The sequence below is a fragment of the Anopheles coluzzii genome, chromosome X (genome assembly GCF_943734685.1).
Source record: "Anopheles coluzzii chromosome X, AcolN3, whole genome shotgun sequence".
Classification (NCBI taxonomy): Eukaryota; Metazoa; Arthropoda; class Insecta; order Diptera; family Culicidae; genus Anopheles; species Anopheles coluzzii.
This window is the reverse complement of record NC_064669.1, coordinates 20996707-21022500: the sequence shown is the minus strand read 5'-3', so window position 1 is coordinate 21022500 and position 25794 is coordinate 20996707. Positions and strand designations below refer to the sequence as shown.

The following is a 25794-nucleotide window of genomic DNA, read 5'->3' as shown; positions in this document are numbered from 1 at the left end:
TAGTTTGCACAAAAAAAAACAATTAAAACTCACGTGCTATAATCGAACGCTCTAAACACTGCGTGGTACGATTTCACACTCACACGATCACACTCACAAACGAATTCGACATTAACACTTCATGCTGTTGGTGGCAAAAAACTAAGACTGAAAAGCCACAAATAGATTATTCAACGCATAGCTCAATGATTTTAGCTTCTCGTTCAGAAAAGCGAGTTGTCTTTCTCTCACCAACCTTGTACTAAATTTACAGTATGCTTGGAGATGCAAAATGCTGTCGTAGGATGTTTTCATTAGACTCGTTTACATTTCATAGTTAATCTTTTTAGGACTATAAATAGGTTTGTTAGGTTTCAGTACAGGCGTGGTCAATATTTTACTTAAGTAGAATCTTGTAACAGTGTAATTTTCTAGCGTTCTCCTAAGGCTTTTTCCACTACTATTTTCTCTGCGGTTAATATAACGTTATAATTGGAAGCTGCAACCTTGGTGGCTTTCATAACAGTAATATGTTTTTGCTGAAAGCTCTACTTCACTTTTAACAATACAGTAGAACGTCGATTATCCGGGGACGGATTAACCGGCGGGCGGCTTAACCGTGCGCATGAATGTGACAATTGGCCAATCGTGGCGAACGTTTTCTGCGATGATCAGCTTTTTAAAAACATGTGTTGTGGAGCTATCTAGAGTCTAGTGATATTTTTTAATTTCATTTTTGATGAAAAACAATTGTTAAATCTATTGTTATTGATTCAAAAACTATTCTATCAGTGATCAATTGATTGATTTAAGGTGATTTTTTAGTAAAACCAGTAAATTTCAAAATTTTATATAAATTTGACATTTTTTGAACCATTATCCGTGGAAATTGATTAACCGGCATCCGCCCGGTCCCGAGCTGCCCGGATAATCGACGTTCTACTGTATAGAGAAAACAGTGACTGATTATTTATGCAGAAAATTATCCATATATTATAAGAAAATTACAGTGTCCATTTTCTGGATGGACGAAATCCCAGAAAAAAAATATTTCTAATTCTTTTTGCGACTAAAACACATATAAATAATGCTTTTTATGAGATAGTAAAGCTAAAATATGTCTTAAGAAAAATCTAAACAGTCTGTAAAATTGTAAAACACTGAAAACCCAAGAGACGCTTGTAACATTGTCTGTAATAAACTTATAAATTTATTCGTGTGCACACTGTTTTCCAATCAACTTGCAAAATTTAACTACTTGCTCGTCATGGGTTCCAGGCTAAATAAGAAATAATTTTTGTGCAAATTGTAGTGTCGGCTCAGTTTTTAATATGAACAGCATTATTCAAAACCTACAAGTTGGTTTTCAACAGCTGTCATTATTTGTGACAGCTGAGCAGTCTAAAAACTTCGTGCGATTGTTGAATAATACCGTTCACATTATAAACTGACCCGTAAAACAGTGTATGTTGTATTTTATCAGTGAAATTTTCTTAGCATGTATGTAGAAATGAGCAGAACTCATACGGGAGCAATTTAATCAGAAAAGTAAAAAGTCATCATTCTACAACTATTGATATTTTTGGAGAACTACTATGATGTTTCGTATTGTATAAACTATGATGTTTTTTATTTTTATTTTATTTTATTTTTATTTCATACTGATAGTAAAGCATAAATAAATAAATATCAACATCTGTCGAATGTTTAAAATACATCAGAAGATTTTGTTTTGTTTTTCCATATGGTTTTCTACACGTGTTGAGTTAGATTGAATTTTACAATATTTTGTGTAATGTTGAAAATCAAGCATCAGAAATGAATTTTTATTTTGTTGCCAATGCAATATGTGAAACTTGTTGAGAACCATCTTACAGATGACGAGGCTTACATTCGTATGACCGCTTAGAGCCTCTAATCGTGTTAATACGCCACTGTATACATCGACAAAAATCAGTAAGAATGATCTGAGTCTTATGAGTCTTATGTCAAATAAAGTCAATACGAAACTCTAGAGACAACGAACGCTGTTGGTTCACTTTTGAACTACTGCTTCTACGGTACCTGTAAAAATGTTCTAATTAATAAACTCTGAAATAATAATAATAAAAATGCATCACAACTTATTTATCGCCCTAAAACATTGAGTTAAAAGACATTTGCAAACGAACGCGTTCACATGTTGAAATCATTCAAAATGAAATGTTTGAAAACAACACTTGGTGTTGTTCATGTTCCCTTGTAATGTTCCGATTTATCAAGTAAACTCAAATAATGAATACAAAATATAAAAATTAATTTAATAGTTGCATTCATATACCTTCCTGCATTCTTTCGAGTTTATTTTTGACAAGCAACATAACTAAAATACAAGTAAAAAGGGGGTTACAAGCTACAGGTGTCCCCCGAGATACGACTGTATTTGGGACCGAAAAAATGTCTCAAAGCAAGGCGCAAGTCGAAATAGTCGTTTGTCGAATATCTGTGAATATAAAGTTTATAACCGAAATTGAAGAGTCGGAATATGTCTCCAAAAGCCGGCTATACCATATAGATATTCAAGACCGGGTAGTTGTGGAATCTGTGGAAATGTGTTTGTAACGATTATCAGCACAGAAATTAAAAAAAAATACAACAATTTTGTCTCAATGACAACTTTTAACTGTCAAAATCAAAATCGTCGTATCTGCGACTCGTCGTCGACTTGAGGAGGTCGTAATTCGGGGGGCACCTGTACTGTAAAATGAAATCATCATTTCTCGCTGCTTGTGAGATGTTTTCCAACAGCTTTTGAATATTGTATTTACATCACAATAATGTTCAGTTCTTTCGCATGCTTTTTCATACGCCACATCCTGAACTGGGTTTGAGAGTTCTGTGTGATGTATTGAAAACCATAAGGAGGGCCTGAAACATTATTGTGATGTAAATACAATAGTTAACCATTGTTACTGTTAATACACTGTTACCACTGTTAAATTTCATCCTGTTGCTGGAACAATATTCATCATATGGGCTGGAAAGTAAATATTAAATGGAATCAACATCTTCGATTTAAATATTTATGTACAAACAAAGATGTATATTTAAATTTGTTCGGATTTTAGTGTTTGAAATGGGTTATATCAGCATAAGTAAATTGAAAAGTATAAAATTAAACGGATTTTCATAATTTTTCAAATCTTTGAGCGAAAATAATCTATATTAAAAAATTGAGTGTACTTTTATTTGTATGGGGTTTTGACATGATTTCAGTCACCAACTGTCAAACGCAAACAATGAGTAATACGCAAACGCAAACAACTGACCAAGGGGTATTAGGAATTTTGATGAAGCAAGAAGAAACGCGCTGCAGTAAGAGCGCGCATTGACCAACACAAAAACTATACTTTCACGAGCAGTCTGTGATGTGTGCATCTTCTTTCAACGAGCTCAACGACCTTGTGCCTCTTGCCAAAACTTACTGAGCTTGCTGTCTCGTTTACTCTACATCATCGAGCCATCACTCCGTGTGCTCCCATGCAATGCGTGTACAAAACTACCAGTGCAACTCGAAGCTTCGCTGCTGATGGTTCTGCGCGTTTTGTTCTAGGTCCCGCTCGCCGGTGATACGCATTTCGTTCTTAGTCCCGAGCACCGGTTTTATTTGGTGAAGTGTGAAAGTGAACAAACAGTGTACTCATGCGCATATGCATTGCGTTCATCAACATAAAAGGATACATCTATGCACAGGGCATCTATGTTGTTGCTGGAAAGATGCAACACAAATTACCACCAAGTTTGCCAAAGCCCTAACGGTACTCGGCAGCATGACGTCATGTGTGCTAAAGAATGGTTTTTTGATGTGTTGTGAAAGTGTACAATAATTTTCAGTAAAGTATTTTAAATGTAACTAAATGTGTAGGTGTTTATGTAAGTGTGTTTATGCATGAAAGAAAGCGAGAAATGAAAGGGAGTTTATACATTTGTGTCGCGTTCCCTAAACAGAACTGCTTTTCCATACGCAACGGTCAAAATTTGGTTCCAATCCCGCCGAAAATGACATTCAAATTCGCTCACTTTTTATGCCCTCTCTGTTACATTCGTAACTTGATCTCCCTCTTGGAAGGAAAAGTAGAAAGTTTGGAGCAAAATAATCATTTTTCTCCGTCTATCCTCTATACCGCGCTTGCTTGCACTCATGGGCGAGCGCTCGATTATATTCTCTCAGAACTGAGTATTCGCATTTCAACACGTGCAGTGAGAATGTGTTAATGTGCAGCGAAATTTGTCTCTGTATCTCACTCCCCCACCCCCATAAACCCACGTACACTCTCCGCGCACTCTTAAAATTTTGGCGCACACGCTACTTACAACACAATACAAAAGGTCGTTTTAACCTTGCGCACTGATCAAAGTTGCGATAGTCCAATCGGAACGCCGACACTCCAAGTCACAGATTTGGTGTGAAGAAAAAGATTTTCTGACCAAACCGACAACACACACGCGCGACGACCAACATCGTGATATCGACACACGCTTTCGATGAAAGTGATGATCTAAAATAGATCTGTGAGGTGAGGGTGGTAGGGGGGTGTGGGACAAGAGAGGAGAATCGGTATAAGAGCAGCTGTGACAAACTCATTTCATCAGAGGGCCGCGCCGGCCGCAAGTACAGATTTTCAGTGATTCGCGGGCCGCAAAGTTGAGAATAAAAAATATACCTCAATATTATATAAAATATTGTTTAAAATCATTATTGTTAAACAAGTTGACTTTTTGTACTCCTCGCTTCAAATCTGGAATATTAAAAAATTTGCGATGTTATTTTTCATTGTGCTCTTTTTTATCAAAAAAAAAGTTTAATAAACTTTTAAAGTCACATGCAATCTCTTTTATCATTATTATTAAAATAGGATATTTTTCATTTGTCGCGTTTTCACACGGCAGTTCTGTAATAAAATATCGCTCAACCCCACTTTTTCACTGAGGTAGGGGAAATCTAGCTGCCTGTTGCGATTTTTTTATAAGAAATCCGAGCTATCCATCGCTGGATGAATAACAAATATATTTGCCTGCAATTTTTTAACAGTTCAAGAGAAAAATTGTAATTAATCTTGTTTAAACATAAGTTTTCGCTAATTTCCAAGTCCCAAATGTTCTGGTGGTATATTCATTTCTTATAACAAGAATCCGTTGTTTATAAATAATTTTGTTTGTTGTGTCTTTAGCTTATCAGGTACTTTATTACGACACTAATATAAATAGTACACAATATAAAAATTTCTGACAAGCACAATACACATTAAAATATCCGGCCGCGCGCCAGCCGTACCGTGCCCTGCCGGGAGCCCTGCTCGAGCGGCCCGCACTTAGTGTGCGTACGACAGTGTGCGTGACACACTGTCGTCCCCTGGACATTTACTAGTGGTAGCACAACTACCACGGCAAGTCCAGGGGTCGGCACGGCTGCCCACAACATTGTTAAATTACGATATTTTTATCCGACGCAGATTCGTGATGTATGAACCCAAAAAAATTGGCAAATATTTGTTTTGACACTTGAAGGGAAATGATTCGCGAATTAAGAAAAGGATTGTGTGAGCTAACCTATTAATTAGCTATGTATTGCAGGACTACGGTATTTCGTTTATTTTAATCCTTAGTGTAAATCCTTTTATCTTAAGCATAATCATTTAATTTTGGTTTTGATTTTTGGGGAGGTTGCAAAGTACAATTCGTCTTGTAGAATCTGAGATGCAAATAAATTCAACTTGGCTGCAAATGCTTTCGATAAGTCGTACATATTGGATATTAACTGATTTTTATGGTGGGATGATTATGAAAAAATAGAAGTGGCTACAATCTAATATCAAAGATGTAACATACTAAGATCGGAGCCGTACAGTTCCGTTCGGAGATCCGTACAGATCCGTTCCGACTCCAGACTAGCCGCTCCATGCGACAACCGACTCCAACGGTTCCGAATGACTCTAGACGGCTCTATAGGCTTCGGAAGGTAACGAGCGAAACTGTTGGTTTGACAATCCATCACTAGTTGTTGCAAAGTTTCCAATCTGTTTTTCCATACAGAATGAGCAATCGAGTCAGCACAAAATTATGCTAATATTTAGAATTTAATCGAAACATAAAACGAATGAGTTTGCATTCGATTTAATGTTTCTTAAGGGTCTCGGTTATTCTGTACGTACGTGTAGAATAAGTTTGTTAGATGTTATGGGAACATTAATGTTAATTTAGAAAATATAGCGACACAATGATTGTTCTTCTTTGGAAAATTGAATACACTTCGACAAATAGTAATAACAGATTTTTGGTTTGCAGTGCTATCGATTTTTAGCTTTTTCTTTATCTTTATCGATTTTTAGCTTTTTAGGAACCTCAAAAATGAACCTGGGCTCTCTTGCGATGCTTTGATGATTGCCTAATAGTGCCAAGATGTTGGTGACCGAATCGCAGAAACGTTCTCATGCGACGAAAAACTTCTGTACGCAGTCAATTTAAGACGCTACTACATGCTTCTAAGTTGGTTGGTTTACTTTTTTGGTCATCATGGTTAAAGTTTGACTGATAGAGGTGTCAAGGCGAAGTGACTGATAGAGGTTGTCTGTTGCATCATGGGATACTACTATTTAAAGTGCAATTAACGTTTTGTTAGAGCGGGTGAAGATAATTCCCTGATAAATCCATGAATTTGTCAATTTTGTTGATGCAACCGTTGTGTAATTTTTATATTGATTCAACACGATAACAAGACTTTTGGAATGAAAGAAATCGCACACGACATTTTTTATTTATGAGATGCACTAAAGCCTGGTTACAATAAATTTATTTAAAGATTTTCATGCGACTTGCATTTGATGGGAGAGCATTAGACGATCGCCAACGCAAAACATGTAATACAAAATTTTAAATATAGTGCAACAGCTCCATACATTTTCACACGATATTTTTTTCTTTTTTTTCTTTTTTCTTAATATCACACAAATCAGTTGGTTTCTCTTTGAACTATTTTATGGATATTTTTGATCGTATTTGCAAGCAAAAACAAATATTTAAAAACCCCTGTTATTTTAACGAGAACGACGATTCCACACTGTTGCTGTTTACGAGTACAACGTTTGTCAAAGTACTTTTTCATAAGGAATCAGTAATCAATTGATCTGACATGGCATGACATTTGACTTGTCCATAAAGCATTTTTATAATTACTGAATCTATGTTTGCTTCGATAATTTTTCAACCGTTTAGACTTTTGTATCATCCCCGGAATATATTCCATATTTTTTGCGGCGTGCGAGGAGGGGTCTTCAAGAAGCGATATTAATCCCTTTTTGTTATTTTTTGACTGATCAAATTTTGGTAATGTATTGCTGATTCTCAAATGACGAAGATTACAATTCGTTTTTAAAGTTGGTATCATTAATTTTAACCGTATTTTGATGATTTAATTACAGAAAAATAACAATAATAACTAAACTGTTTGTAAAAGATTAAAATGTTATAATTTTTAGCGCAATAATAAAAATACCTCATTCACCTGGCCCGCGGCACTCTATCATTTACTAAAGTTGGTCCTTTGCCTCAAAAGTTTGCCGACCGCTGGTACCCGCTGCGCAAAGCGATCGAAAACTTCTCAAACTCAAACTGCAAACATATTTCACAGCCCAGGGCTGTTAAATATTTCGCATTCAAAATTGTTGCAAATTTATAAATGAAATATTTCGAAATTTTCAGCGCTGATTTTTGGATTGAAATATTTCTTCCGTCGGAATCCAAGCGTTTTCCTTGACATTTCTGCTCGCTTTTTCGATCGCTTTTGGCGGAAAGTGATCGAAAATCCGAGCTACAAAACTGCTCGATTTTGTCGTGCGGGTATAGAGAATTCGTATAGAGAATTCGAAGGAGGCTGAAGGGAGGGGGGGGGGGGGGGTGTAGAACATAACGTAAGCGTGAGTCGTTGGGTGTGTGTGTGTGTGTACACTCGAGAACCCATTGTTTTTTTTGCTCTTTCCTGGAACCCACATCCCGCTGCGCAAAGCGATCGAAAACTTCTCAAACTTAAACTGCAAACATATTTCACAGCCCATAGCCGGCATCGCGAATAAATGAACACATTTTAACAGTCGTTTAAAGTTCATTTTGGTTTAACCGAGTTCATTTGTTGTTCATTCCTGTTTAAATAAACGACCGTCAAAACAGTTAATGACTGCTCGATATCGCATATAGGCAAACACGGGTTAAAAATTCGAGCAGTATAATTAAACGACTGTTAATTTGTATCGCATACGCACTTGACAGTCGTTTGTTTAACGACGGCATAGAACCAGTCGTTAAAATTAACCAGTTTAACCAGTCGTTAAAATTAACAAATGAACTCAATGCGTTTGCGATGCCAAATTCTAGCAATTTTTAACGACTCTGGTTAATTTTTAACGACTGTTAATTTTAAACCAATTCTTTCGCGATACCAGCTCATGGCTGTGAAATATTTCGCATTCAAAATTGTTGCAAATTTATGAATGAAATATTTCGAAATTTTCTGCACTGAAATTTTTGGATTGAAATATTTCTTCGATCGGAATCCAAGCGTTTTCCCTGACATTTCTGCTCGCTGTTTCGATCGCTTTTTGCGGAAAGCGATCAAAAATCCGAGCTACAAAACTGCTCGATTTTGTCGTGCGGGATGTTCAACTTGTTAGAATAAAACAGCCCATGGCTGTGAAATATTTCGCATTCAAAATTGTTGCAAATTTATAAATGAAATATTTCGAAATTTTCAGCGCAGATTTTTGGATTGAAATATTTCTTCTGCCGGAATCCAAGCGTTTTCCTTGACATTTCTGTTCGCTTTCCCGCTGCGCAAAGCGATCGAAAACTTCTCAAACTCAAACTGCAAACATATTTCACAGCCCATGGCTGTGAAATATTTCGCATTCAAAATTGTTGTAAATTTATAAATGAAATATTTCGAAATTTTCTGCACTGAAATTTTTGGATTGAAATATTTCTTCCGTCGGAATCCAAGCATTTTCCTTGACATTTCTGCTCGTTTTTTCGATCGCTTTTGGCGGAAAGCGATCGAAAATCCGAGCTGCAAAACTGCTCGATTCTGTCGTGCGGGTTTTTCGATCGCTTTTGGCGGAAAGCGATCGAAAATCTGAGCTACAAAACTGCTCGATTTTGTCGTGCAGGTGCCCGCTGCGCAAATTCGAGCAGTTTCCAGCGCAGAAAATGCACCAAAATCTGCGCTGGCCAGCGCAGATTTGGCCTGGTCTCCCGCGCTGGACTTCAGCGATTCCCGCGCTGGGTCGAGCAAGATTAGCGCCATCTGTTGGTGAAATGGACGAACTATTTATGGAGGCGGAGCAAAAAAAAAATGGGCAAAAAATTTAAAAAAATTGGCGCCCATTTTTTCGTCCGCTTCTCCTCCCTCCCTCACCCTGCCTTGCCTTACTTACGCTTCTGCCCGTGCCTTCCGCCGCCGCTGATTGGCTGTTGCGGTGTATGCGTTGATACTCATATGTGCATTGCGGTTGTGTATTGTTATCGGTGGGTGTTAGCATTTATGAATTTGTGTGTGACCTTGAGACGCTGTGGGAGAAGCTGGATTGGGATTCAAAGTGTTATCGGTGTATTGATGGTTTATTTTATTTCGTGCCACTGCTGATGAGACCATTCGATGCCCCTGCCAGTTGAGGGTGAAGAAGCCTATTTAAAACAAGCGTAGGAGAACGTCTAACACTAATCTAATATTTTTTTTTAATTTGAACATGTTTGATGCTTCAACGACCTTGTAAGCATCATGAAGCACAGTGTATAGTATCAATAAAATATTTTTTTTAATGTGCCGAAATCTGTCTCGCGTTTTCGGGTCTCGTCACACACACGCACACACACAGCGCGGGGAAAGTGACCGTTCACTCTATCATGTCGCAATTCCCCACCCCACCCGGCGCTAGGGATGAGGATGCGCTATATGATAGCTGATGATTGCGGAAGGGGAGGGGGGGTTTGGTGGAGGGTGCGTGCTTGCGTGCGCGCTTTCGTAGGTGCGTTCTCGCGTGCGCGCGTTCGTAGGTGTCTTATCGCGTGCGCGCGCGCGTGTGTGTGTGTGTGAGTTTGCGCGCGCGTGTTTGTGTGTGTGCGTGCGTTTGGAAACCCCAAAACTATTTGATTCTGATGCGTACATTTTCATCCGCTGCGGCTACAAAGTCCATGCATTTTGGATCTCGCTACCTGAGAGACAACACAACTATCGGATTGGCACCATCATCTTTGCGATCGGCTCTGCTGTTGGGGGTATTAAAAAGACACACGATCTAAGCAAACATGCGTATGATATTTTGCACATTTATTTCCAATTCAGCTAGCGGACGCAAGTGGAAACAACATTTTAAATTGAATCCATACAAAAGAGGATTCTGGATTTGTTTATTACGGTGCGCGTATGATGCTGCACCTGTCCGTCCAGAATCAGGTGGCTTGTTGGTTTGGAGTAGTTACCATGACGCCGATTGACCGGCAATGCCTTGGAATGGGTTCGGATCGGTAGATTCATGTTTTGATCGAGTGCATTCCGTCGCGTCACAGCGGAAGACCAGGCAGCACCAAAGTCAAAACAAAAACCTTCCCCGAGTGTGGACTGCTATGCAAAGTTCTTCTTCTTATTATTATTCTCATTATTGGCGTAATGGCCTACGCGATCATGCCGGTCTTTTCAGGACTTGAGTACCACGTAGCCAGATAGTCAGCCGTTGCTACGGCGGACGGTTCATACGAGATTAGAACCCACGACGGGCATGCAGATATCCGGAATGATAGCGGTGCCGCGGGCCCGCTCCTATCCAGTGTGCAACTTGCATCCTGCCACACTGTCTCCTGCCCGATGCATACGCAGCAGGCAGGGGGAAGGATGCACCTCCACCATAAAAAAAAACACCGTCATGAACCAGCAGTGGATCTAACGGTAGGCGGACTAGGCGGTCACCGAAGATCTCTAGGCTGTAGTATGCCGTATGTCTATCAGTGGACAGATTATTAGCGACAAGGGCCCCCGGAAAGATGGTCTTTAGGGCTCCGTGGCTGGAGAACCATTTGCACCTCCCCTCCCCCCATGGCGACTACAATTTTAGGGCCTGTGACCGATGATCGTAGGGGCCCATGGCCACTCCCCCCCCCATCCGCTGGCAAATTAAGTATACTGTTCAATCTTCCAATAGCTGTGTGTCAGTATCCCCTTCTCAGGGGCCTCAGTTCGTCTTTCCGCCTTTCATGAACACCTTCCTTTCTTTGACCGATGGATCATAACATTCCGGAAGAAATTACATTTGGCGACAGTTTTGCATACACACATGCGCAGGATGCTTAGCATATCTATGTAATCCACAACAGACGAAAGCAAAAGCTTAGTGTTAGAAACGTGTTAGAGCGAATTATGGTTCTGCGCGTTGCACAGCAAACCCTCCATCGTGCGCTAGCGATTCCGTAGTCATTTTTACATTGCATCGATTAAACTCATTGCGCTTTTTTGGTTTGATTTGTAAAAATGCAACTTCATCGCCGCAATGTGTATAAACGGTTTTTTAAGCGCCACAGCAACTCATGAGCATTGTCCACACGCGAGAAAGAGATAGCGCTATGGAGGGAAAAAGCACGGACGACGGCTGACAGCGATTGGCCGTCTGACGCACCACCACATTCAAACCTTCGACAGCGCGCTCAGGCGAGGGGTATGAGGCGGAGCCAGGGACGGGTAGCTCGACGAGCTGCTCGACAAATGTGCCGTTGGAGAGAAAAGAAAGGCATGATAAAATTCTCCGAACGGCATGATTTCTTCCGTCGCTTTGCGCAGCGGGCACCAAAAGCGATCGAAAAAGCGAGCAGAAATCCCGCACGACAAAATCGAGCAGTTTTGTAGCTCGGATTTTCGATCGCTTTCCGCCAAAAGCGATCGAAAAAGCGAGCAGACCCGCTGCGCAAAGCGATCGAAAACTTCTCAAACTCAAACTGCAAACATATTTCACAGCCCATGGCTGTTAAATATTTCGCATTCAAAATTGTTGCAAATTTATAACCCGCACGACAAAATCGAGCAGTTTTGTAGCTCGGATTTTCGATCGCTTTCCGCCAAAAGCGATCGAAAAAGCGAGCAGAAATGTCAGGAAAAACGCTTGGATTCCGATCGAAGAAATATTTCAATCCAAAAATTTCAGCGCTGAAAATTTCGAAATATTTCATTTATAAATTTGCAACAATTTTGAATGCGAAATATTTCACAGCCATGCGCTGTGAAATATGTTTGCAGTTTGAGTTTGAGAAGTTTTCGATCGCTTTGCGCAGCGGGAAATGAAATATATCGAAATTTTCAGCGCTGAAATTTTTGGATTGAAATATTTCTTCGATCGGAATCCAAGCGTTTTCGCTGACCTTTCTGCTCGCTTTTTCGATCGCTTTTGGCGGAAAGCGATCGAAACCCGCACGACAAAATCGAGCAGTTTTGTAGCTCGGATTTGCGATCGCTTTCCGCCAAAAGCGATCGAAAAAGCGAGCAGAAATGTCAGGAAAAACGCTTGGATTCCGATCGAAGAAATATTTCAATCCAAAAATTTCAGGGCTGAAAATTTCGAAATATTTCATTTATAAATTTGCAACAATTTTGAATGCGAAATATTTCACTGCCATGCGCTGTGAAATATGTTTGCAGTTTGAGTTTGAGAAGTTTTCGATCGCTTTGCGCAGCGGGAAATCCCCGCTGCACAAAGCGAAGGAAGGCGTTATGGCGTTCTGAGAATTTTATCATGCCTTTCTTTTCTCTCCAACGGCAAATTTGTCGAGCAGCTCGTCGAGCTGCCCGCCCCTGGCTCCGCATCATACCCCTCGCCTGAGCGCGCTGTCGAAGGTTTGAATGTGTTGGTGCGTCAGACGGCCAATCGCTGTCAGCCGTCGTCCGTGCTTTTTCCCTCCATAGCGCTATCTCTTTCTCGCGTGTGGACAATGCTCATGAGTTGCTGTGGCGCTTAAAAAACCGTTTATACACATTGCGGCGATGAAGTTGCATTTTTACAAATCAAACCAAAAAAGCGCAATGAGTTTAATCGATGCAATGTAAAAATGATTACGGAATCGCTAGCGCACGATGGAGGGTTTGCTGTGCAACGCGCAGAACCATAATTCGCTCTAACACGTTTCTAACACTAAGCTTTTGCTTTCGTCTGCTGTGGATTACATAGATATGCTCCTGCGCATGGTTGTGAGTGTGCGTGTGTATGCAAAACTGTCGCCAAATGTAATTTCTTCCGGAATGTTATGATCCATCGGTCAAAGAAAGGAAGGTGTTCATGAAAGGCGGAAAGACGAATTGAGGTCCCTGAGGAGGGGGTACTGACACACAGATGTTGAAAGATTGGACAGTATACTTAAATTGCCAGCGGATGGGGGGGGGGGGTGGCCATGGGACTCCTACGATCATCGGTCACAGGCCCTAAAATTGTAGTCGCCATGGGGGGAGGGGAGGTGCAAATGGTTCTCCAGCCACGGAGCCCTAACGACCATCTTTCCCGGGGCCCTTGTCGCTAATAATCTGTCCACTGATAGACATACGGCATACTACAGACTAGAGATCTTCGGCGACCGCCTAGTCCGCCTACCGTTAGGTCAACCGCTGGTTCATGACTGGGGTTTTTTATCGTGGAGGTGCATTCTTCCCCCTGCCTGCAGCGTATGCATCGGGCAGGAGACAGTGTGGCAGTATGCAAGTTGCACGCTGGATAGGAGCGGTCCCGCGGCACCGCTATCGTTCCGCACATCTTAACAGCATGCCCGTCGTGGGTTCTAACCGCGTATGAACCGTCCACCGGAGCAAGGGATTAGTCACCGGCTCCGGCTACGTGGTACTCAAGTCCTGAAAAGGCCGGCATGATCGTGTTGGCTATTACGCCAATAATAATAATAATAATACTAATAAGAACTTAGCATAGCAGTCCACACTCGGGGTAAGAGTTTGTCTTGACTTTGTTGCTGCCAGGCTACCGCTGTGGCGCGACAAATGCACGGAATGCACTCGACCAAAACATGAACCTACCGATCCGAACCCATTCCAAGGCAATGCCGGTCAATCGGCGTCATGATAACTACTCCAAACCAACAAGCCACCAGATTCTGGACGGACAGGTGCAGCACCATACGCGCACCGTAATAAACAAATCCAGAATCCTCTTTTGTATGGATTCAATTCAAAATGTTGTTTCCACTTGCGTCCGCTAGCTGAATTAGAAATAAATGTGCAACAAATCACACGCACGTTTGCTTAAATCATGTGTCTTTTTAATACCCCCAACAGCAGAGCCGATCGCAAAGATGCCAATGCCAATGGTTGTGTTGTCTCTCAGATAGCGAGATCGAAAATGCGTGGTATTTTGTAGCCGCAGCGGATGAAAATGTACGCATCAGAATCAAATAGTTTTGGGGTTTCCAAACGCACGCACACACACAAACACACAAACACGCGCGCTCAAACTCACACACAAACACGCCCGCGCACACACACACACACACACACACACACACACACGCGCGCGCACACATGCATGAAAGCGCGCACGCCAGCACGCACCCACGAAAGCGCGCTCGCGAGCACGCACCCCCGAAGTCGCACAAGCACGCACTACACCCCCCCCCCCCCCCACTCATGATCCCCCCCTCCACTCATGATCGATTACGACTACCTTATCGGTAGAACGGTTGGTTCAGCTTTCTTGTAGCATCCTCATCCCTAGCGCCGGGCGGGGTGGGGGATCGCGACATGATAGAATGAATGGTCACTTTCCCCGCGCTGTGTGTGTGTGTGACGAGACCCAAAAACTCGAGACGGATTTCGGCACATTAAAAAAATATTTTATTGCCACTATACATCGTGGTACATAATGCTTAGAAGGTCGTTGAAGCATCAAACATGTTCAAATAAAAAAATATTAGATTAGTATTGGACGTTCTCCTACGCTTGTTTTAAATAGGCTTCTTCACCCTCAACTGGCAGGGGCATCGAATGGTCTCATCAGCAGCGGCACGAAATAAAATAAACCATCAATACACCGATAACACTTTGAATCCCAATCCAGCTTCTCCCACAGCGTCTCAAGGTCACACACAAATTCATAAATGCTAACACCCACCAATAACAATACACAACCGCAATGCACATATGAGTATCAACGCATACACCGCAACAGCCAATCAGCTGGCGGCGGAAGGCACGGGCTGAAGCGCAAGTAAGGCAAGGCATGGCGAGGGAGGGAGGAGAAGCGGACGAAAAAATGGGCGCCATTTTTTTTAAATTTTTTGACCGTTTTTTTTGCTCCGCCGCCATAAATAGTTCGTCCATTTCGCCAGCAGATGGCGCTAAACTTGCTCGACCCAGCGCGGGAATCGCTGAAGTCCAGCGCAGGAGACCAGGCCAAATCTGCGCTGGCCAGCGCAGAATTTGGTGCATTTTCTGCGCTGGAAACTGCTCGAATTTGCGCAGCGGGCGATCGAAAATCCGAGCTACAAAACTGCTCGATTTTGTCGTGCGGGTTCGATCGGTTCTTCGGACGTTTCTGCTCGCTTTTCTGATCGGTTTCGGTGGAATGCGAGCTAGAAAACGAGCTTAAAAACCGCTCAATTTTGTTGTGCGGGTGTAGACCAATACAGAACGCCCACGAAAGTTGTAACATTTAACATTTATAAACACAATATAAACGAAAAAAAAATGCATTTTTGAGCCTCTTCATGGTGCTTACTGGTGTGCGCATTCGTAAACAAACCCAAGTAAACAAAGCCAATTTGACAGATGGCGAAACTTCTCGAACGATTTTTATATTGGTCGATATAATTTTATCGGCCTGTAAGTGAAATGCGTACGCGACACCAATTCGAGTAGATAATTTTTTTGGTCGATATACCCGCACGACAAAATCGAGCAGTTTTGTAGCTCGGATTTTCGATCGCTTTCCGCCAAAAGCGATCGAAAAAGCGAGCAGAAATGTCAGGAAAAACGCTTGGATTCCGATCGAAGAAATATTTCAATCCAAAAATTTCAGCGCTGAAAATTTCGAAATATTTCATTTATAAATTTGCAACAATTTTGAATGCGAAATATTTCACAGCCATGCGCTGTGAAATATGTTTGCAGTTTGAGTTTGAGAAGTTTTCGATCGCTTTGCGCAGCGGGTAGCCAAACCAGTGGTTAATTTTTATCAACTGGTTGGCGATAGACGCCACTGATTACGTCATCATCTATAAGCTGTTACCAAAGGGCACAAAGGCAAGCACATTGACTTTCATCTCATTTGAAGTCGGGATGTCGCTTGACATTAAGAGCAAGGCTCTGTCCGCATCTACATGGCACAAAAGAATTATCTATCGCTAATTCATTGACCAACGCACCACTACAGCCTCAAATTTTTGGCGACCAGCACCTCGAGACCCACCTTCAACGACCCAAGAGCCTGCACCTCTGTATCCTTTGAACATAACAATACACCATCCGTTGACACAAACAATGGCACCATCTACAATAGCACAATCACACATTGCGCAAACAATAGCACCAGAAAAAAAATGTAATCACAAGAGCAATTTTAAGAACCACAGGAGATTCAGCATTCCTTTTGACAACCAAAACCGATATGTGTTGGGAGTGTTTACCTGTGTTTACCACGAAATATGTGCCTCTCATAGGTGACAGTTGCCGGTCACCTTGATGACGTGTGCACCGGGATGCTGGAGAGCGAACGGAGAAACCCTCTCTCCTGTACCGACCGTCGACGAGACAGTATCGCTTCCTTACCGCTTTTTATATATCGTGTTGTTTATTTATATTGTACTAATATTTTAATGTGTTACTTTTTGAAATATACGTTTTAAACCAAAGAACACAAAAGTGGCGACGAGGAGAAAAAACGCCTGACAACGTAGACACACAAAAGCACGTTAGAAGATACACGATGCTGAACTCAGATGACCCCAACAGTGACCAACAGCCATCGCGGAGCAGCCATGAAAGCCACCGGCAAAGCAGCGTCCCTGATCCGAATACCGCTTGGATACATGAAATGTTCAAGCAGCAGCAGAGCATCCTACACCAACAGCAGGAAGCATTTATGAAGCAGCAGGAAAGTTTTTTAACCCGGATGATGTCGTCGATGAACGTGCGTGAGCCGAACGGGCCGGAGTTTTTAGTCGAATCATTGGCGAAACAAGTGACGGAGTTTCGGTACGATCCTGAGGAAAATGTTACCTTTGCTGCGTGGTATAGGCGGTTCGAGGGGCTTTTTGAGAAGGATGCTGCTAAATTGCCAGATGATACCAAGGTGCGATTGTTGTTGCGGAAACTTGGAGTGGCAGAACATGAGCGGTACAACAGTTATATATTGCCGCAGAAAGCAAGTGATTTTTGTTTCGGGGAAACAGTAGTGAAACTGCGCGCGCTGTTTGGATCGAAAGAATCGTGCGTCAGCAAGCGATATAAGTGCTATCAAATGCAAAAAACGAGCTCTGAGGATTACGTTACATTTTCGAGCTGGATAAATAAGGCTACCGAAGAAGCGGAACTAGCCGGGCTCAGCATAGAGACACAGAAGTGTTTGATTTTCGTGTGTGGCCTGAAAGATGAGCAGGATGCCGATGTGCGCATGAAATTGCTGAGCCGTATGGAAGAAAAGAAGGATATTACTCTGGCACGACTAACAGAGCTGTGTGAAAAAATAACGAACCTCAAAAGAGATACAACCTTGCTTGCGGGTGAAAGTAAAGTCCAAATGATTGGCCAAGAAAAGTGTCGAAGCACTAAGGGAAAGTGGCAAGGTAGTCGGAAGCTACACCAACGTCCGGAAAAGCAGAGTAGAGTGCAATGTTTTTTATGCGGCGAAGGCCACTGGGCTAAAAAATGCACATTTAAGCATCATAAATGCAGCAAGTGTTTTAAGTTTGGACATAAGGAAGGATTTTGCAATGCAGCGTCTCGGTGGACGAACAGAATGAGGCAAAATCGCAATGTAAGAAGCGTGACGGTTAATACGGTCAGGAGTGGACGTGGATGCGTCAGAGTTGTCATCAATGGCACACCGTTGGAAATGATGCTTGATACAGGCGCTGATATAACGATTATTTCGCGTAGACTGTGGCATCATGTTGGAAAACCTGTATTGAAACCTTCAATGGTTAAAGCAAGAACTGCATCTGGTGATTTGTTGCACATCTTAGGCGAATTTGCTGGTTCCATGATCGTAGCGGAACAATGCATGAGTTGCATGATTCGAGTAACTACGGCGGATTTGGCACTTTTTGGGAAAGATGCCATGGATATATTCAACCTTTGGGATGTGCCGCTGACGGCAGTTTGTAATCGCGTTGGTTTGGATGAACCGTGCAGTGCAATATTACAGAAGGAGTTCCCAAAACTTTTTCCGGCAAACTAGGTTGCTGCACTAAGGCGAAAATTCAGTTGGAGCTGAAAGAAGGTGCATCACCTGGTTTTCGTCCGAAGCGGCCTGTAGCCTATGCGATGTTTCAAGCGGTGGACAAGGAGCTTGAACGGCTGGAAAACGATGGAATAATTTCCAAAGTGGATTATTCAGAATGGGCGACGCCAATTGTTGTTGTGCGTAAGTCAAACGGAACTATACGAGTGTGCGGAGACTACTCGACGGGCTTGAACGATATGCTGCAACCTCACCAATACCCGCTTCCTCTTCCTCAAGACATAATTGCAAGTCTGGCCACCTGTACGATTTTTAGCCAGATAGACCTTTCGGATGCTTTCCTTCAAGTAGAGGTCGAGGAACTTTGCCGGTAAATTCCGTACTGTTAATACACATAGAGGTTTGTACGCGTACAACAGATTACCCCCAGGGGTGAAAACAGCACCGGGTGCTTTTCAGCAGCTGATAGAGGTTATGCTGGCAGGTCTGGGTGGCGTTGCTGTTTATTTGGACGACATTGTGGTTGGTGGACCAAATGAAGAAGCCCATATGAAAAACCTTCGAGCTGTGCTTAAAAGAATTGAGGAATATGGCTTCACCATACGATTGGATAAATGTGCGTTCCAAAAGAAGCAGATAAAGTACTTGGGTCATTTGTTAGATTCGAAGAGACTTTGACCAGACCCTGCTAGAATTGAAGCTATCCTCAACTAGCAAGTTCCAACTGATGTAACAGGAGTGAGATCGTTCCTTGGAGCAGTGAACTATTACGGCAAGTTTGTAAGAAACATCAGTATGCTACGTCATCCGCTGGATAGTCTTCTTAAGGAAGGAGCAAGTTTTACGTGGACAAAACAATGCCAGGATGCTTTTGATCAGTTCAAGGCAATTCTATCATCAGACCTGCTCCTGACTCACTACGATCCGCGTCAAGAGATAATAGTTGCGGTGGATGCCTCTTCTTTCGCATTAGGAGCGACTATTAGTCACAGGTTCAAAGACGGGTCGATCAAGGTTGTGCAGCATGCATCACGGACGTTGACCAAAACAGAACAAAAGTATAGCCAACCAGATCGAGAGGGTTTAGCTATTATATTCGCAGTGACCAAATTTCACAGGCTGGTTTATGGAAGGCATTTTCGACTACAAACGGATCATAAGCCGCTGCTGCGAATATTTGGATCCAAAACTGGTATTCCAGTGTATACAGCCAACCGCTTACAGCGTTATGCATTAACGCTGCTTCTGTATGATTTTCAATTGGAGTACGTGCCTACAGACAAGTTTGGTAATGCCGATGTGTTGTCGAGACTAATAGCTAAACATGAAAAACCTGAAGATGACTACGTGATCGCAAGCATTGAAATAGAGGAAGACTTACGATCTGTTGTGAACAGTGTGAGTAAAGCCCTACCGTTGAAGTTCAGTGATGTTGAACGCGAAACGAAAAATGATGCTCAATTGCGGAAGGTCTATGAATTCACTAGAAATGGATGGCCACATGCAGCAGTGAGAGACAGGACTTTGAGCAATTTCCACAGTAGGCGTGAGTCCTTATCTACATTTGGTGATTGTCTCCTTTTTGGAGAAAGGTTGATAATACCATCGTCGCAGCGATACAAACGTTTGCAGCAGCTACACCTAGGCCATCCAGGGATAGAACGGATGAAGGCCCTGGCTCGAAGCTATGTGTACTGGCCTGGCCTTGATTCGGAGATTGAGAGCCTTGTTAAATCGTGTCGACAGTGTGCAATGGCAGCCAAATCACCTGTATCCAGTTTACCAATCTGTTGGATGAAAGCGAATGCGCCGTGGCAGCGAGTGCATGTGGACTATGCAGGTCCTATCGAGGGTAATTATTTTCTGCTAGCGATCGACTCTTTTTCAAAGTGGCCGGAAATCATCCCTACCAGGACAATATCATCAACAACCACCATTCGCATTCTTCGCAATATATTTGCACGTTTCGGTATGCCAACTGTCCTCGTGAGCGATAATGGAACTCAATTCACAAGCGCAGACTTTGCAGAGTTCTGTAACACAAATGGTGTTGAGCATATCCGTACGGCACCCTTTCATCCGCAGTCGAACGGGCAGGCGGAAAGGTTCGTCGACACCTTCAAAAGGGCGCTTAAGAAGATAAGAGAAGGGGGAAGTAACGTATCAGAAGCATTAGATACCTTTCTATTGACATACAGGAGTACGCCGAGCAAACTGTTGGAGCAGAAACCGCCTGCTGAATTGATGTTCAGCCGAAAGATAAGAACTTGCTTGGAACTGCTACGTCCACCACAAAGATTAGATCCTGTATCAGAAGGTAATCCGAGAAAATTTAAGATGAACGACCTGGTGTATGCAAAGCAATATCGTCGGAATAACTGGAGATGGGTTCCAGGTATGATCAGTGGACGCATCGGTAGAGTGATGTATGGAGTAACTATTGAGCAAAACAGGAAGATACGTTCACACGTTAACCAGTTGCAGAAACAAGTTGATAGAAATAACACCAGTAAGGTCACAGCCCAGCTGGATAACACTTCAAATACGTCGTTGCCTTTGAATGTGTTGTTAGATGCATGGAACATGGTTGAGGAAGTCCACTATCCAGACGCTTATCAAACTACTAGTCAACATGTGGCAGAAACTGCAAAAGATTGTACGTCCTCTTCATCGTCATCGTGCCCAACGTCATCATCATCATCATCATCATCATCGTCCCCATCTTCATCGTCATCGTCATCACCATCTTCATCGTGCCCAGGTTCACCGTCATCGTCATCGTCTCCAGCCCCATCGTCATCGTCTCCAGCCCCATCGTCATCGTCCCCAACTTCATCGTCATCATCATCGCAGCGGTCTGCAAAAGCGTTCTTGTCACCGACCTGGCCAGGGTTTGAAACGGCTGACAGTGGCACGCCTTCGCCTGTACAACCTCTACGTCGATCTTCGCGGGTTCGAAGATCACCTCAGTGGATGGCAGCGTACAAGCGAATCTAAAGAAGGGGGGATGTTGGGAGCCTGTGTTTACCACGAAATATGTGCCTCTCATAGGTGACAGTTGCCGGTCACCTTGATGACGTGTGCACCGGGATGCTGGAGAGTGAACGGAGAAACGCTCTCTCCTGTACCGACCGTCGACGAGACAGTATCGCTTCCTTACCGCTTTTTATATATCGTGTTGTTTATTTATATTGTACTAATATTTTAATGTGTTACTTTTAGAAATATACGTTTTAAACCTAAGAACACAAAAATATGTTTTTCTATTACTAAAACGTCCGAGGTTTACGCACAAAATTAAACGATCTCCGGCTCACTGCATCTAACTCTGATTTCGATGTATAGGTGTTCACCGAGACATGGTTAGACGACAGTACCCAATCGACAATGTGTTCATTTTTGGATGAATTTTTGGCAGTCCTGCGGTAAAATCTGCACGAAATTTGCTCAAACTAATCAAATTTGAGAGTGTGTGCGAAACCGTCTGTATTGCATTGGGATCTGTCAAGATTGCGCGGCTTTGAATGAATCCATCAACTTATAGGGTGTTTACTTGTTTGTTTACTTGTTTGTTGTTTACTTATTTAGGAAGTGTTAATTTTTGTGAACCAAGTTAACAAGTGCATAAACATAGCATTTTGGTTAAGTTACTGTTCATCCTTCTGTAATTGTCTACGCCATGGCAAAAATAAGTGGAAAATTATATCGTCAACGGGATAAATTGTTAGAACAACTTTCTGCTGAATATGACGCTGAAGCAGGACCCAGCAGAGTGTTTTCATCATCAATTGGTATGTACTTTTTAACAATGTTAACAAAGTCACTAATACTACGCATGTATCATACAATAATTATTTTTTTAGATAATACCTCGCAAACTGGTCGTGTAAGTTCATTATTTGAGTCCCATCTCCCGGATTCAGAACATCCGGGCAGAGAAGATCCGGCCATCATCTTCCCGGATAGATATGGCAAAAGAAGGTATCTCGAAAATTTAAACGAGGGTAATATTATCAAATACAGTAGAACGTCGATTATCCGGGTAGCTCGGGACCGGACGGTTGCCGGTTAATCGATTTGCACGGATAATGGTCCAAAGAATGTCAAATTCATATAAAAATTATAGAATTGATTAGTTTTATGATTAATTTACTTTAAATCAACCGATTAATCGTTAGTAGAATATTATTTCAATCAATAACTATAGGTTTGACAACTGTTCATGAACAAAAATGAATTTCGAAAACACCTCTAGACACTACAGAGCTGTACAAAAAACTGGTTGCCCACTTGGCTATCGTTGCAAATGTTCGCTGTACGCTTGAACAGCTGTCACATTTATGCGCACGGTTAAACCGCCCGACGGTTAATCCGCCCCCGGATAATCGACGTTCTACTGTAGTACTAAAATCAATATTATAATAATCAATTGCATTTATTGTCTGACTTTAGATACATTTTCCAACGAGGGTTATTTTATTGCGCTATCTTAAGATAGTGAAACCGATGAAAACGATGTAAATATGGAAACTGTGGACACCAATAAGTCTAAAAAATATCACAATTGTGAAAATCATGAGAATGTCAAAGATTGCTTGAGACATTTTGCCATCACCCGAAATCTGCCACGAGATACGGTTAATGAGATGTTGGAAATTTTGAGAAGTAACACCAATATGGACCTTCCGAAAGACTGTCAAACCCTTCTTAAAACGTACGCTAATATTGGAAAAGAGATGCAAACTATACAAGGTGGGGAGTTTTGGTATAAAGGCATCGAGAAATCGTTGCAAAATTATTTCAAGTAAGTTTTACAATCGAAAATAGGTCATTTGAAAATATCCTAAAGTTGATCTTTATTTAGATCTTCTACTCCATGCGCAGAGCAATTTACGATCCAGTTCTCTGTTGACGGCCTTCCCCTGCATAAAAGTGGACGAATGCAAGTTTGGCCCATTTTAATGAAAGTGGAAGAGGTAAAAAATGCACCAATAATGATGGTTGCTGCATTTTGTGGTACCGAAAAACCGGGAAGTGTTGAAGAATACTTACGTCAACTTGTGGAGGAAGCAAACAAACTTTATCTTAATGGAGTTCACATAGGAGATAAAACAATCAAATTTCAAATCCGAGCTTTTATAGCAGATTTTCCTGCAAGAGCATTTATAAAGTGTAAGTATTATTGTTTGAAAATGTTATATGAAACTGCATTTTTAGCAACATTTTTATTCTTGCAGCAACATGCTATTTTAATGCTGTACATGGATGCTTAAGATGCACTTGCGTTGGTGTGTACCATCCCACTGGTCATAAGGAGGTGTTCGATTGTGTCGGGGCTCCAGTACGAACCGATGATAGATTCCGAGATAGGGAATGCATTCCACACCATCAGCCTTTGCGATCGCCTCTAGAAGATCTGTTGAATTTTGATATGATTGAACACGTTTCTACGAGTGACCGTTTGCATTTGATTGATCTTGGTGTAACTGGAAAAATTATCTGTGGAATATGGATCGGAAAGTTTGTATCCCTTTCTAGATTGTCTGATGCTCAGAAGGAGTTTGCAACGAATTTTTTTACTGCGTTGCAGCTTCCCTCAGAAAACAATAGGAAAATTCACGATCCGTATTATATGCACAAATGGAAGGGCACGCAGTTTAGAACATTTTTGCATTATTGCAGCGTTATAGTTATGAAAGAACTTGTACCTGAAAGGGTATACAATCATTATTTACTTTATTTTTGCGGGATTACTATATTTTCAACAAAATTCCATCGCAAGCATTGGAAAACTGCAGAGGTGTTCTTAAATGTTTTTGTCCGTAACTTTGGCGCAATATATGGTAGTGAACATGTTACAAGCAATGTTCATAACCTTCAACATATTGCTAAAGATGTTGAAAATTTAGGACCATTGGATAATTTTTCAAGCTATGATTTTGAAAACTATCTTGGCATTTTAAAACGCTCTGTACGTTCCGGATTTAAATGCGGTGTACAAATTGCTGCTCGGTCTGAGGCACGTGCTAATGTGCATTCGCCCAATCATTCCGATTGTCAATATCCTCGGATAGTATACAATGGGAATGGGATTCAATTAACTGCCAACTTTTTGTTGAGAGCGTCAACAAGAGATGAATGGTTTTTAACCAAACGTAACGAAGTCGTCAAATTTATGAAACTTAATACTAATCCCTCGTTGGTCGTTGTTGGAAACCGATATGAGTATGTAACTGATGTTTTCCATATACGTCTTATTGAAAACGATGAGGAGATCGAATTATCATCTGCAGATATCTACATCTACGAGGCTGACGATTGTATACCTACAGCAGTAGAAGAATTCTCTTTGCACCATATAAGATGTAAGCTGATAGCTGTGACTTCCCCGGCAAACCCTGGATTAAAGCAGTTTGTCCCTCTTTTGCATACTTTTGTTATTGACAGTTGAAAATATAATAAAGATGATGAAAAACTTAGAAAAAAGATTGAATATTGATAATTCATATAGTTCTGTGTTTATTTTGACGTGTGTTGGCAATGAAAAAATAGAAACACACTTATTTTTATAATATTTCCCTAGTATTTACCCACCCGCTCATTCACCTACGATTAATTACAACGCGTGTATGGTTTTATACAGTATCCCTTTCTAACATTTTTATAGTTTTTATAATTACTATGAGCGTTTTTTAATTTTTTCTTCATAAATTCTTCAACTTCGGCATCCGTTACAAGGAAACTATTTTTTATAGCTACTTGTTTGAATAACTTTAATATTCTAGGATAACTATTAAATGCAATTTTCGTATATTGTCCACCGCCCCGCCAACAACAAATCTTAAACCCTCTGCTAAATAATAATCTTAAACAATCGTTCGTTATAGAACTAGGTTCTGTACAACCTTGAAACTTACGAATTAGACCATTTGCCATATTATTGAACGAATCAGAAGAGCCCAGAAGTATTTCAAATTCATCCAGCTCTACTTTTGAAGTAACGTGAGGAAACGCTTCAGTGCAATGTGCCAATCTAGATTGTGCCCCATTTTCAACAAAACTATCAAATTGTATTCTCAGAGTGGAAACGCATTTTTTAATGATTGATAATTATTTCGTGACATGCTGCTCAAAGCCATCTCGAGAAGATGATTGCGGATCTTTAACGAGAAAAGCAGTATTTTCATAAGTGTTGGCTGCTTGCAAATATTTCTTATGCCTTTGGTCGGACATTTTTGACGACTGAATAGACTGTGTAAAAGAAACTTCATTATCATTGACATCAGTAATTGTCGAACGTACTAGGCATCTATCATCGGTATCATTTGGCAATGGCACTGGACGTGGGGAATGA

General features: G+C 41.4%; 2 protein-coding genes across 8 annotated transcripts in view; one reads left to right on the top strand and one right to left on the bottom strand.

The window, feature by feature from the left end:
• The window catches only part of LOC120949189 (ubiquitin carboxyl-terminal hydrolase Usp2), a 195739-nt gene extending 195497 nt beyond the window's left edge, over nucleotides 1-242 (bottom strand). For 4 of the 6 annotated variants that reach the window (XM_040366298.2, XM_040366309.2, XM_040366290.2 and 1 more), the window contains exon 1: nucleotides 34-239. The gene's annotated coding sequence lies outside the window, so the exon portion shown is untranslated. Of the gene's footprint in view, nucleotides 1-33 lie in introns of all 6 variants that reach the window. The other 2 variants (XM_049606625.1, XM_049606622.1) reach the window with 2 other exon arrangements.
• A 3074-nt stretch (nucleotides 243-3316) lies between these two features.
• Nucleotides 3317-25168, top strand: LOC120956906 (uncharacterized). Of its 2 annotated transcripts, none has more exons than XM_040378725.2 (6): nucleotides 3317-3776; nucleotides 22029-22231; nucleotides 22304-22421; nucleotides 22893-23244; nucleotides 23305-23612; nucleotides 23678-25168. In XM_040378725.2, exons 4-6 carry the CDS (start codon nucleotides 22964-22966, stop codon nucleotides 24889-24891), a joined length of 1803 nt encoding a protein of 600 aa, XP_040234659.2. In that variant the 5' UTR covers nucleotides 3317-3776; nucleotides 22029-22231; nucleotides 22304-22421; nucleotides 22893-22963; the 3' UTR covers nucleotides 24892-25168. The 2 variants fall into 2 exon arrangements, with proteins under 2 accessions (XP_040234659.2, XP_040234667.2); XM_040378733.2 differs by having other exon boundaries at nucleotides 22304-22444.
• The last annotated feature ends 626 nt before the right edge of the window (nucleotides 25169-25794 follow it).

Excerpts from the sequence above, each read along its gene's own strand:
- LOC120956906 (XM_040378725.2), top strand. The coding sequence starts at position 22,964 with ATGGAAACTGTGGACACCAATAAGTCTAAAAAATATCACAATTGTGAA. Across the intron at positions 23,245-23,304 it reads TCGTTGCAAAATTATTTCAA|ATCTTCTACTCCATGCGCAG; the intron begins GTAAGTTTTACA and ends ATCTTTATTTAG. Across the intron at positions 23,613-23,677 it reads TGCAAGAGCATTTATAAAGT|CAACATGCTATTTTAATGCT; the intron begins GTAAGTATTATT and ends TTATTCTTGCAG.